General features: G+C 41.4%; 1 protein-coding gene across 6 annotated transcripts in view; it reads right to left on the bottom strand.

The window, feature by feature from the left end:
- The window catches only part of Ddhd1 (DDHD domain containing 1), a 60,201-nt gene that overhangs the window by 30,964 nt on the left and 14,914 nt on the right, over positions 1-14,323 (bottom strand). For 3 of the 6 annotated variants that reach the window (XM_052191711.1, XM_052191714.1, XM_052191713.1), the window contains exon 2: positions 5,060-5,233. In XM_052191711.1, the coding sequence (XP_052047671.1) occupies positions 5,060-5,233 (174 nt within the window). Of the gene's footprint in view, positions 1-485; positions 1,122-4,305; positions 4,327-5,059; positions 5,234-14,323 lie in introns of those variants that run through there. The other 3 variants (XM_052191712.1, XM_052191710.1, XM_052191715.1) reach the window with 2 other exon arrangements.

Here is a 14,323-nt window from a genome sequence, read left to right as displayed (position 1 = left end):
AGTTCTAGTTCCTTTGCCTTTTGTTAAATATAAAGTTTAGTAGTTCCTATGTACTATTGCAACATTATGCATGTATTCATACAACTGAAGATGCTAGTTTATAAGCTGATAACATTTAGTTAAATGTTTACATAGTAGAGTCTTGTTTAGTAATCAGAAAATACTGAAATGTTAAACATTTAAAAATGTTAAACATTAAATCTGCCCAGCGCCGGTCTGGAAACTCTCTCAGGGGAAAGAGGTGGCCTTATGCCTTTCACATCACAACTCCAGCTACATCAAACTAACTACATCAACACTCCAGCACTCTTTCTTGGACTTCAGGTAAATTAAACAAACTGATAATAAATAAATAAATCATAAAATCATAACTCCAAGCTAGAAGATGGGGATCCTCAGCAACCAGACAGTCTATCGCAGACCATGGCGGCCCTCAAACTCTGCCTTTGCCTTTGGAATGAATCCTGTCACCTCACCGTTCTTACCCGCTTCCCACAGCTGCGCATGCTCACAGCACCCAGGACACTGTAGCATCAGCACTTCTCCCTCTGTAACATTTGGCCCAGGACTTCTGTGTGGGTTCTTATTTGATGGTGGAGATTTAACCTGGGCCTTACCCAAATGAGGCAAGCGATTGGTGAGGCCTGAATCTGGATACAAGCAGGCTACACCCTTTTCAAGCCCGTCTGCCTCTGCCTCTGACCACAGTTGCTGACATGGGTGCATGCAGACCTATTACTTCTCAATTTTTCTTTTGGTTCCTGCCTGTTCCCATCTAGTTTTTCTTTTTCTGTTCCTATTTTCTTGGTTTGTTTTTTGTGTTAACTGAAGATTTTCAGTATTTCATCTTAGTTTCCATCAGCTTCCTATTGGGTTAGCACAGTGTCACTGCAGTACAGTCATTACGGGCAAGCGATTAACACTGGTACCCAGCTGTCAGCTATGGGATTCATTCAGAGGTCTCCATTTTCCCCATGAACAGTTATTCTGTTCCAGGATCCCATCCAGATTACATTTGCTGTCAGGCCTCTTCAGTCTGCTCCTGCTGTGACTAAGTCTGAAGAGAGCAGGCGCGTCTTATTTGTTATTTAGTAGAACAGCCCTCAGTTTCAGTTTTCTTATGGTTTTTTTTTTTTTTTTTTTTTTTTACTACAAAATCGAGGTTGTGCATTTTGTGGCCAGAGTGATACACAGTATTAATGCACTTAGGTCAACTTTTAAAAACTGCTGTATATACCTGGATAAACTGTAATCCAGTAATCCAGTATTAAATGGGTTTACAGAATTGTTTGTTTGAAGGCATAACTTTATTTAGATCAGTCATCTCAAGTGCATGGATGGACTCAGTTTAGTCACCATGTTAGATAAAATGTCTCTAGCCTTGGGGCTGGAGAGAAGGGTCAGAGGTAAAGAGTGCTGACTGCACTTGCGGAGGACCCAGGTCTGGATCCCAGCACCCACATGGCAGCACGCATCAGTGCCTCCGCTTCAAGGGCATCTGCTGCCGCTTCTGACCCCATTAGGCTCCTGCCCCTAGGTGGTGCATAGAATGCATAGAAGTATAGTCAGATGGGGACACAGACATGGACACACACACACACACACATGGACACACACACACACACACACACACACACACACACAATTTTTCTCCTAGCTACTGGGTGAGGGAGGGGAGTACTTTCATTATAGTTCTCAGAGAATTAAGTTTCAAGTATCTAAGTCATAACAATGATCATCTTTTTGTGGGCTTTCTTTGGATATTTATACCAGATTTACATCTAATTCAATGTTCATTTAGACACTGGGATGAAAATCTAAAGGAGGTAAAACGTAAACATATCTAATCCACTGTGGCACCAGCTACACTAAACAGACATGGTCAAAGGTCGTTTTTTTTATTCTATTAAAAGCAGTATTTTATTCTAATGTTCCCAGTACTTTTAAACATTTGTATGTACTGGATGACACTCCGGAGAGCCTGTTAGTAACTCCCATGACACTTACTCCAACTGCTCAGATCCACTGTGTACAGCGCTGTTATTGTTGTATCCCACTCACCATCCTGCACCTGTCCTGTGGTTCTCTCTTCTCTAAGACACCCTGAGAACTCCAGGGGAGATGCCTTTATAGTTCTCTCACAAACGTACCCAGCACGACTTGGAGGCATTAATAATCTCAACAAAGGAAGAGCCAATGCTCTATTATCAAACATGGAAAGATTTATGTGAAAAGGGTATTTTCACCCCCAAAATAATAGAAAACTTCAGAAGTGTAGAAAGTCAAAATAATCTAAAGGAGCATACTTTTTTTGTTAAATATTTTAAATTTGAGGTATTTTTCCTTAACAGGTGGCTTTCTGGAGGGTACATGATGTTTCTGTAACATCACCTGTAATTTTCAAATACACTACAAAATTCCCAAAGTTAAGGATCTCTAAAGTTAAGTGTTACATCTTAACCTCAGAGTATATATTTAGCATAATACCAAATAGTAGATAAAAGGGCTGAAATTATATTTACGATGAATTGAACAATATGATAAATATTTATTTCTGCCACAACACAGCTAAAATTTTTATCTTAAACTAAGAGTGGTGGTGTGTGCTTGTAATCTTGGCACTTGGGAGGTAGAGGTTAGAGGTCATCCTCAATTACATGGAGCGTTCAAGGCCACGTGGGACTACAGGAGACCCTGTCTCAACAGAAGAAGACAAAAAAGATCAAGAGCAAAAGTAAAAATGTCTTCCAACGATTTTCAGGGAAGCATTCTAAAAATGGCAGTGTAATAGTTTAATAGTTCTCTTCCTCTGTCTTTTCCTTCCTTCTTTCTTCCTTCCTTCCTTTTGAGAAGGGTCTTTCTATGTAGTCCTAATTGCCCAGGAATTGCTACGTAGACTACTAGGCTGGCTTTGAGGGCTGGCAACACCATGCCTACCTAAACATATTATTTCTAATTAGAATTTTAGTACTCTATGTGAATCCTTTAAAGACATCATACAATGTTGTTATAGTTACAGCAGCTGAGATTTAGATCTTTCTCTTCTCTGTCTGTAGACACACACACACACACACACACACACACACACACACACACACACATACACACACAGAGGGAGAGTGTGTGGGAGACAGAATAGAGACAGAGAGACAGAGAGACAGAGGCAGAGAGAAACCTATGAAACTTACTCATACAAATAAACTGTGTTCTTAGGCATAGTTAAGTTTGGACAGTTTGGAGAAGACTGAAGTATTTGTTACATTTAATATTTAGAGAGAAAGCAGAAGTACAGAGTTCACGTGAAAATGAATTAGTGGTGAGTATGACCACAGGTGGTGGAGACGCTGCCGCAGATCTGCTGAGGACCTGCACAGGCTGACTGCAAGGGGACGGCAGTGTGAGGAGGGGAACACCTCCCTTCCATGTGCCTGCTAGCTTTCCCGTGAGCTTTCATGCACTAACAGTACTGACTAGCGTTGACAAAATTACATTTGCTATATGAATTGTCACTCTTGAGGTACAAGACTCAAGGAGAAAAAAAAATCCCAACTCTGCTTTGCCTGGTAGCAATGAAATTGTTTTGTGACAAAAGTTCTGTCCTTGCAACACTGTGAAGCAGGTGTGCAGTGGCAGTAGCAGTGGTGAGAGACCATTCTTTACCTTCAAATCACATTTTTTTGTTGAACAAGAGTGAAATATTATTCTTCTAGTTATTAAAGTATTACCTGCTGCCATAGCTCTTATAGAGGAATGTTTGCTCTGCACTGGTGGGTAAAACCTTTAGCCTAAATCTGACAGCAAAATAAGGAAATGTTTGAATCTACAGATCAAGAAGTCGAGATAATGTATTTAAAACTCAGAGCATGGTATCTGCAAATTACAAAAGGGTCACAGAAGTGCCGGATTTTCACAAGCCTCTTCAGTCATCTTAACTGAGGAGACAAAAACCAAGGTAGAGCTACCCTTGTGTGACCGGCAGCTCTGTATTGTGACCTGTGGATGGATTTGTACGTATGTTCAGAGATGACAGAGAACAGAAGCAGAAGCAGAGAGGACGAATGAGCAGACGAGAGGAGACAGGGTCAAGGCCTGCGGACAGCGAGGAGCCACAGCCTAGGGAGGACTTGATCACTACTGGGCGAGCTTCTTGGCTTCAGAGAGGTCTTATGGGGTAAGGAAAAGGGTTTCTCAAGTTGTACTTTAATTCACTAGGTTCGGCAGGGCTCACAGAGAGCCTCTCACAAAGGCAAGCAGGGCTGAGGAGCACTGAGCGTCCAGTCTATGCTGCCTGTGCATCGTACTCACCAGAGTAGTTGATCCCACTGCCTGCAGCAAACGGAATAACAGAAGGATTTTTAACTTTACCACAGATTTTGAGGTTTATTCAAGACTCAGACACATATGGAAAACACTACAATCTTGGCTATTCTACAACATTCTTAAACAGTTGAAACATATTTACTTCTGAGTAAATAAACTAAGGAGCATACTTGCTTTAAATTAGAAACTTGTATTTATCCTCTAGAGATAATTAAAAGTTAACATAAAAGCTATTCTGGGTTTTGAAATTCAGGAAAAGATTATTAAGATATTAATAAGACTGCTTTTTTTATGACAGCAAGAACTATTTTATAAGTTCTACTTTCTGTGATAACTCAAATTGCCCCAAATGACTAACTCTGAGTATAATATAAACAATTTGTACCTATATGGTAAATTGTGCTAGTATTGTACAATAAAACATATATACTTAGTAAAATGATGCAGAAATTCATAGCAGTTTTAAATTCTAGAATAGTAAAGTATTTTTAAACAATAAATTTTAGAGCTGTGGGTATAGTTGGGGTAGAATATTTGCCTAGCATGCATAAGGCCTGATTGCTAGCACCTCAAAACATCATATTTAATAAGCTCTGACACCCCCCCCACCCCCTTACCCCCTACCCCCGTTACTATAATTAGAGTTACCAGCAGTATCACTTACGTTTATAGAACACTAAATAACTGTATCAAATACTTACTTCCTAAGCATACCAAAGGCATTAACTGGTCATCTTACCGTCTTTTCCATCTATGGATTTTGACACTTCAATATCAAAATTTTCTTGCATCTGCTGACCCCTAAAACAACTGAGATGTTCTTGCTCAATTAAATTACTTTCTTCTTCTTCTAGAGGTTGCCAAGTCCCATCAATAAACCACTGTCCACGCATTACTGGTATTTTGTCAGCTTCTGGAAAAAGAGAGATCACAAGATTAGCCTCTCACACAAGGCACACTAGCTATTCCCCAGGCAGGCTTTTGTGACAGAACAGAATCACTTAAGGTAGAGAAGAGCAGGCTTCAAGCTAGGTGGACCTTCGCTGCTTGTTTCAGTCAGTGGCTCACTCCAGTCGCTGCTCCCTGGCCTCTGCCTCGAGTGTGAGGACAGGTGTGACCCACCACACTTGCTAAAGGGTTTTTCAGTTATCAAGATTAAGTTATATTAGACATTACACTTAAGGTTGCTTTATCACTAGGAAGACAGATAAGCAACTGTTTCTGTCTTGTGAGGTCCCAGGTAAGCCAGGGGTGGAGGTTAAGGGCTTTAATGCAAGGTTTTGTTGGCAGTTCAAGCGTATCAATCAGTGTAGAGTTGCAGATGTAGTATCTAGAGACTGTGAACGCAGTGATGTGCTTTTTAAGGTCATGTTGTAACATGTGTTTTCAGGTGGAACACAGGGAAAAATAATAAAGCAATTATATAAAGCAAAGCAATTCCTCATCCATTTTAGAAAAAAAAAGTGTACTGAATAACATCTTCCTAATAAAACACCATTACTAGAAGCCTAAAACTTTTATTATAAACAAATCACACTAATCATCATCTTGAATCTGAAAACTTTCTGAAGAAAGGAAAACCAGGGTGGCATTTACCACAGTATCAGAGTGTTTGCAGAGCAACACCAGGTCCTAGGTTCAATTCTCAGTAACAGCAGGAAGTTGCAAGCAAGACAAACAATAACCCCCACAAAACCAAAGAGTCAGGACAAAAGTAACATTACCCTAAAAGTAGAAGCAAAATGAAACAAACAAATGAGAACACACTCATATGCGCACACACATGCACACACACAAATACACATAAACACACTCCTTAAGCTTTCTGCAATAGTCACATTGTTAGTCATCACAACACAGCTCATTTGACGCTGTAGGCTTGGATAATGCATTAATTCTGTGACTATCATTAGTGTATAAACTGAGTTCATGAACACTCCATGTCTTACTGTTCATAAAAGAAAGAAAACTGTCATGACAGAGAACAGTCAGAGGCACCTGGAAGCTAGCAAGGACTGTGATTGGCTGATAGGCACTACAAGTGTAGTTGCGGGGACTTTGATATGCCGATGAGCCTGACATGTGGACAGGGCCACAGGTGTGTATGTTAATCGGAGCGTCAACTGTCTCTTCTGCCAGAGGTATGGGAAAGGGCTCCTTCTGGCAGATGGGAATCAATTCCACAAACTCCTGAGAAATGCTTTTATCTAACCATGAGAAAGCCTTCCATAGTCTAGGTTGAGTTCATTTCTTATTTGGACTGTCTTTTGAAGTTTGAGGAATCGGGAGTTTCCTTTAGACTCAACAATTAGAATGTTAGCATTGAATCTCTTAGAGGTTCAAATATAAAAAGACAACTTCTGTAATTATAAATCTCAGTGAGGAATATCAATGTGAACTACTGATATCTCGGTGCATTTGAGCAAGCCTAACATTGAGCTGAAGCATCAGTTCTCCCAAAGGCCAGGAATGGCTGGTTCAGGTCCGGCAGGAGATGCACCAGATGATGATATGTGCCTCACTCTACCAGGCTTGTAGTATGAGGGTTAAAAGAGTTTCTGCTACTCGGTTTGTTTTTTGAGTTGAAATCTCACTGTGTAGCCCTGGCTAGCCCAGGCCTTGAACCTGGAGGATCCCTTTGCCTTTGCCTCTGAGTGCTGGGATCCCACCACCCTGGCTCCTATTCTCTGCTTCTCGGATGCTCTTGCATTTTCTGTTCTCCCTACAGTGATGCTGGGCCCTGAATCTCGCTGCATTAGGTGTGCGTGGTGAACAGAGCCTCACTGAGCTATGACTTTTTGTGAGTACACACTCTTATGCTTATTGGGGAGTGAGTGTGGGGCTTGAATTTTACTTTTGCTCTTGGGGCCGATACCCGATTTTTTCTTCTCTCCATCTGGCTGTGGTATTTGCACATCCCTTTCACATCACTGAGCTCTCTATGTGTGTCAAACAGCACAGAATTGAGCTTTGCAGATAAAGCCATATGAAACTTTCTTTTGAATTGTTTATTGATATAACTAATATGTCTGAACCCAACTCCTTGTTCTTTTATAGTTTCATCTTTATTATTCAAACTTTCCCTGTGGAGCATTTCTGTGCCCCACTCCCTACCAATTAGGAAAACTAGGTAGGTGTGCATATCATTTTTTGTTTATTTAAAATTTGTCATTTGGCCAGTCTGTTTTAAATGGTATCTATGACCTCACACTTATAATATATGCAATAGATTAATTATTTTATTCTAATTTAATTTTCTCTTTGTCTGGACATAATAACAATTACACTTATTTTCCCTGTACTGTTTTATTTTTGGATCTATATTAAAATATAACTGTCTGTGGCAATGTTGTTGTATGTTCAATCTGCTCACCCAATACCGGAAGGGCAGGTTAGCCAGCTTAAGTTCTTAAAAGTCCCTTCTCCATCTTCCTAGAACATGGTTCTAACTTTATTAGTAATGGGATTTTTTTCTCCCTTTACAGTTGATCTTTGAAATCTAATGCCATAGGGCTGAATGAGAGCTGTCCTGACATCTCCTGGTGGGTGTGTTCCCGCCTGTACTCCACTGGCTACCTTCCAAGACCCTCCCTTGCTTCTGCATCCTACTGTCACACTCTTGGTTATTTTCCTTTTTATCAATAGCCCTTATTAAATTGTTTGAATTTACTCTCCCTTGGAAGGCATGTATTACCTTTCCTTCAACTTTGTCTTAGGTTTCTGTTATGATAAACATGAACAAAAGCAACTTAGGAAGAAAGGGCTTATTTCATCTTACAACTTAGAGCTCAAGGGAACTCAGGGCAGGAACTCAAGGCAGGAACTGAAACAAAGGGCTGGAAACGGCAACACGGCCTACTGTCTGGGTGCCGTGGCTTGCTCGGCTTGCGTTCCTATACAACCCAGGGTAACAGTGGCATTGCCCACTGTGACCTGGGCCCTCCCAAATCAATTATTAATCAAGAAAATGCCTTAGAGTCTTGTGTACAGCCTAAACTGATGGAGGCGTTTTCTCTATTAAGATCCCTCTTCTCAGATCCACGCAGGCTTGCTCACGTAGACAAGACCATCCCGCACACGCTTCATTACTAAATTCAGTAACATCTTGTGACATTTCTTCCTGGTTTTGTTTCATCTTAGCTTTTGAATGTTTGCCTTTAAGTCACTCTCTGTCCTTTTCCTTTCCCACTAGTCTAGCCCCACCCCCATCTCACTCCTAGTTTCTTCCTCCTTCTCTTCCTTCATTGCCTGCACTGGTGTTGGGACATTTTCTCTACATGGATAATTTTCTTTGATTCTTTACAAGTGGGCATACTTATTTATATTTACATTACTGCCTGACATTTTTATAAATGAATACTATATCTTCATTTAAACTATCTTCTCCTTGTTCAAATTAATGACTCCTTTTCTCTCTCTCTCTGTCTCTCTCTCTCTCTCTCTCTCTCTCTCTCTCTCTCTCACACACACACACACACACACACACACACACACACTTTTTTGAGTTCGTTTACCATTGCCCATACGTACATATGTTTAGGGCTGACCCGTTGGGCTTGAATACCTTATGTCTGGTTGAAGACACCCTCTCAGTAGTCAGTGATTGCCTGTAGCTCTCCATTTCAGAGATGGGGCTTTTAGAGGTTCCCCCAAACACACACACTGGATCTGTGGATAATTCTGTCTGTGCTTTGTATTAACCTCTCTTCTCACTCCTCTCTTCTTCAGTCTCTTAGGCCGCGTGTGCCTACTCTGTGCACTCACAGGTCTGCAGCAGTGATAGCAACTGCTGTGATTTGCTGTGTGTGTGTGTGTGTGTGTGTTTGTGTGTGAGAGTGTGAGTGATTAAAGTCATACCACTGTCTATCTTGGTGAAGGTGTGAGCTGGGGGTTTGTGGCCCATGCTGGACTTTGTGTCTGTGTGAGGACATGTAGGGCAATTTAGGTTTAGAGAGCTGTTACTACCTTCTAAATCAAGTAGCTTATCTTTTTAAATCTTAACTTAATGATTTTTCTAGCTTCTCAAGTGCACACCCGAGTCTTAGAGAGCTATTTCTAACCATACAATGTAGCTTTCCAGATAGGAAAGGCACTTGCTTAGCCTTCTCTCACCAAAATCACAGACTCTTGAGCTGTGTTGAGTCATGAAATAGTCACCCAACACACTGACCTCCGGGGAAGAGCCACAGAGCACACCACCACACAAGTCTGTTCCTTCTCTCTGGGTTGCTCAAGGCAGAAACCTTGCAGCTATCCAAGACGCCTCTTCCTATTTGCTTTTTACAACTAGGGCTCAACACTGTGTACTGTTTACTGTACCTCAAAAACCATGCTCACACTGGGTTCTGTGAATGAGGTGCTGGCTGTGGCAAGCATGAAGAGCTGAGCTGCAAGTACAGCACCCACATAAAAGCCAGGTGTGGTGGAAGGTCCAGAGACCCCAGCACTGGGATGGAGCCAGGCAGATTCCCAGAGCTTGCTGGTCAGTTATCCAAAAGCTGAGTAAAATCTTTCCATACAAAGTAAAGGTTTCTTTATGACATTTCATATATACTTTGCTTCTGTTCTGATCTTTTTTTTTTTTTTTTTTAACGTAAGACTAGGGTTGATTCACCCATTCACCCACCACCATCAGTGACCATGACAACAAAAAGTTCAGACAACTTTCCAAATCATCCTTACTCATCGGGATGTCTTGGTTCTCACTTGTTTAGTTTCCAAAGCTGCCACAGAAGCCTGGAATTCCTAGAGTCAAATCTGCCAACAGTCCCACCACCCCTGCCAACACTTAGTCGTCAGTACATCTGTGTACATACACATGAGCATCTCTTCAGAAAGCTACTCCACCTTTTATGGTTGCCATGATAATTGTTTCCTTTCAATACTCAAATTCTATGGCTCTGTACTGTTCCTCAGATAAGTTCCTAATCACTTTCCCTTAGACTGCTGCTTAATTTGTTTCACATCTATTCACACAGCTTTTGAGTATGTACCATAAACCAGGCACCAAGGTAGGCTTTGGGATGCAGAAGAGAGCGCTAATGGTCCTGGTACTTTTCACACCAATAGGGCGCTTCCGTGTGTGTGTGTGTGTGTGTGTGTGTGTGTGTGTGTGAGAGAGAGAGAGAGAGAGAGAGAGAGGAGGGGGGCACGTGTTAGGTGAGAGAGAGAGGCACGCGCTAGGTGGGTATTTGGCGGTATTCTACATATGCTGCTCCTGGGATGCCTTACATATGTTCAGAGACGGTTCTTACCTGCTTTCATCTAGCTAACTACTAGCTTTACCTCTTCACGAGCCCTTCCCTTAGCTATGATTCTACTGGATTAATGCTATACTGATCTGTCAGTGTTTATCTTCAACATATTATTTTAAATTAATACTTAAGAGATTTTAAAAAAGCTGAGTAAAATCTTTCCATACAAAGTAAAGGTTCCTTTATGACATTTCATATATACTTTGCTTCTGTTCTGATCATTTTTTTTAACATAAGACCAGGGTTGATTTATTATTATAGTGTTGAGGACTGATCATTTTTATTTAAATGGTTTCTTTTTTAAGACAGGGACTTACAGGACCCCAGGCTGCTCTCAAACTCGTCGTGTAGGTGAGAATGCCCTTGCACCTCCGATGGTCCTGCCTCCTCCTTGTAAGTGCTGCTATTATGGGCCTGTGTTTATTTTGTGTAGTTACTGCTGCGCCTTCCTTGTTTCTCTAGAATCTTGGGATGCAAGGGCTATGTCCACCTCCACCTCATATGCTTGAAAGAGGAACTAACATGGAGAGCTACTTCAATACCACATGTGAGTGCTGGAGAGATGGCTCAGCAGATAAGAACACTGACTGCTCTTCTGAAGGTCCTGAGTTCAAATCCCAGCAACCACATGGTGGCTCATAACCATCTGTAATGAGGTCTGATGTCCTCTTCTGGTGTGTCTGAAGACAGCTACAGTGTACTTATGTATAACAATAAATATTTAAAAAAAATAGCACATGTGAAATGTTGCTGAGGGAGGCATTAGCACTGCCCTAGTGGCTGGCAGAGAAAAACTACACTGGGTTTCCCCAGTTCTGAGTGTGCCTGTCTGTCTAAATAGCTGGATATGCTGTAGTACCATTAACACATTCATTTTTAATACTTAATTCTTTGAGGAAGCAAACAAACACTGGACACGATAGAGGGGAGAGACTCTTGCCATTGGTGGGAGTGTAAACTGGTTTTAGCCACTATGGAAATCAGTGTGGAGGTTTTTCAAAAGCTAAAAATAGAGCTGCTATATGACCTGGCTCTATCCCTCCTGGCATATATCAAAAGGATGTATGTGCTATAGCAGAGACTCTTGTATGACCACATTTGTTACTGTTCTAATTAATAATAGGAGGAAAATTTAATCACCCTAGATGTCCATCAAGATAAATGGATAGTAAAAATGTGTCCAGACATACAGTGCAATTGTATTCAACTGTAAAGCAAAACAAAATTATGAAACTGGCAGGAACATGGGTCTTGAAAATATTCAAGTAAGGTAAGCCAGGCTCACAAAGGCAGATATTACATGTTCTCTCCCACAGCGATCCTAACAGTTATGTGGGAGTGAACATGGTTAGAGACCAGAACCTAGAAAGGGCCCATGAACACAGGGAAGACGGTTTGAGGGAGGGTGGTGGGAAGGCAATAAAACACATGCCATATCAAGATGGAAAGCAAAACACTAGGGAGCTAAGCACATACATGACGTATGTGACACACATGATGAGGGGACGTACATGGGGAGATGGAGAGGAATGAGGGGAAGGATCAGTCCACACTGGGTGTATATGAGAATGCTACAGCAAAGTCCAATACTCAGTATTAATTAAAAATAAAAAGCAAATGAATGAAAAACCATGGCCTATCAACAAAAAACTGGATAAATATAGGTTAGGGAGATGACTCCGAGGGCAGAGGTGCTTGCTGCTGCGTCTGAGAACCTGAGGTCCATCCCCAGGACCTACACTGTAGGAAAGACCTGATTCCCACAAGTATCCTGACTTCCACATGCTCACTACGGCACATGTGTGTTGTGGTGCTTGCTTGTAGTTCCTCTGTACAAGAAACCTCCTGGTCACAAAACAGACGCCTATCACTGACTTCAGAGAGCCACACACCAATGTGTTTAAACCAATACTACAGTGGCTTTCAAAACTAGGTGCTGAAGCCTCCTTCAGTCATTACATGCACATTAGTTAATATACCATTTCTATAAAACCGTATTTTATAATGTTTTATTAAAGAAAAATGCAAAGCCGGCTGGTAGTGGCGGTGCACGCCTGTAATCCCAGCACTCTGAGAGGCAGAGGCAGGTAGATTTCTGAGTTCGAGGCCAGCCTGGTCTACAGAGTGAGTTCCAGGACAGCCAGGGCTATACAGAGAAACCCTGTCTCCAAAAAACCAAATCAACCCCCCCCCCCCAAAAAAAAAAAAAACGCATCTTGGGCTGGCATGGTGGCTCAGTTGGGTAAAGGTACTTACTGCTAATTCTGAGGACTAAATCTGATCCCTAGCAAGTTGTCCCCTACTTCCACATATGTGCTATGACTGACAGACAAAAGACAGACAGACAGACACACACACACACACACACACACACAAAGTAACAAAGAGAAAAGGGAATCCTATGCTTTGATTTAGGTCTCCAGTATCCAGGACTGGGCAATAGTGATAACTTTTCTTTGTGGCTACAGCATGCATAGGCCTTGGACTCTAAAATGCTGAGATTCTTTTGGAACCTGTACAATGACTTTGCTGTGCAGGTCATTGTAAGCTGTTAAGCATTAGTAAGACAAGATAGGCAAGTTAGCATACACTAAATAAACTTAATTACCAAACAACCTGGACACAGTCAAACAAAGAATTTGTCACTTCAATGCTTGCCACGAAACATGCACTTAATTCAAATTCACTTTACAGAAAATTAAGTTCTAGCTCTTCAGATATAATTACATTGGTTGGCATCTCCAATTAAAATTACTAAACTAAAACAATGTGTTAGCATTCTGGCTAATTACAATGCCATATAAGACATGTGATCCTAAGGCTTGGGAAATTTTCTGTTATTCAGCCCTTTCTTTCTAGCCAGTACTTGCACTGATTATGAACAGAAGCCAGTTGTGGTCTGCTCCGATATTGTGAGGAGGTGGGACTGCTGTATTAGCTGTTGTCTAAGTCTCCACATTCAGCACTGCTTACCAGAAATCTGCATCTCTATGGGACAAGCATTAGAAGTTACTAATACAGATATTTTGTCTTGACCTGAGCTGTGTAGAATTTATTGCTCTATTAAGATTCCTGAAAATAATGCTTCCTTCAAGTGACCTCCTTCCTCCAAATGCAGCCATCGTCCACGGTGATTATGCTTTTCACATGTCCCATGGTAGCCAGGGCAGTTCAGCTGCTCTTCTACTAATATATTTAGCTGCCAACCTGCTTATCAAAATCTAGCAGCTCCTGAGTTCTAATTTTACTTATGTAGAAATTGGAAGAGTTGCCAGGCAGTGGTGGCGCACGACTTTCATCCCAGCACTCAGGAGGCAGACAGATCTGGTGAGTTCAAGCCTGGTCTACAGAGGGAGTTCTAAGACAGCCAAGGCTACACAGAGAAACCCTGTCTCAAAAACAAAAACAAAAACAAAAACAAAAAACCCCAACAGAAGAAAACAAACAACACAGTCTCAACAGCATCTACCATCTCTACTCAGATGAGGAGAGCCTACGTACTCCTTTGCTACCGTCGGACAATGGCAGGCTCCTTGACACTGATTGCTAAGCATGCTAGACTTGCACAGCACAACTATCTGTGTGCTGGATGTTGCCCCAGGAATGCTGGAGGGAGGTATTTGAATATAAAACAGTTTAGCTCCAGGAGGAAGGTAGGAAGGTACTTTGAACTTACCTGACCAATCTGGGTTTTGTTTTTTTTTTTAACAGAGTATATTCTATAAATAGAAAATATATGTAAGTCAATT

This window comes from Apodemus sylvaticus, chromosome 8 (genome assembly GCF_947179515.1).
Source record: "Apodemus sylvaticus chromosome 8, mApoSyl1.1, whole genome shotgun sequence".
NCBI classification, from domain to species: domain Eukaryota; kingdom Metazoa; phylum Chordata; class Mammalia; order Rodentia; family Muridae; genus Apodemus; species Apodemus sylvaticus.
The sequence above is the reverse complement of the archived record's forward strand: the minus strand, read 5'-3'. Positions and strand labels throughout refer to the sequence as shown.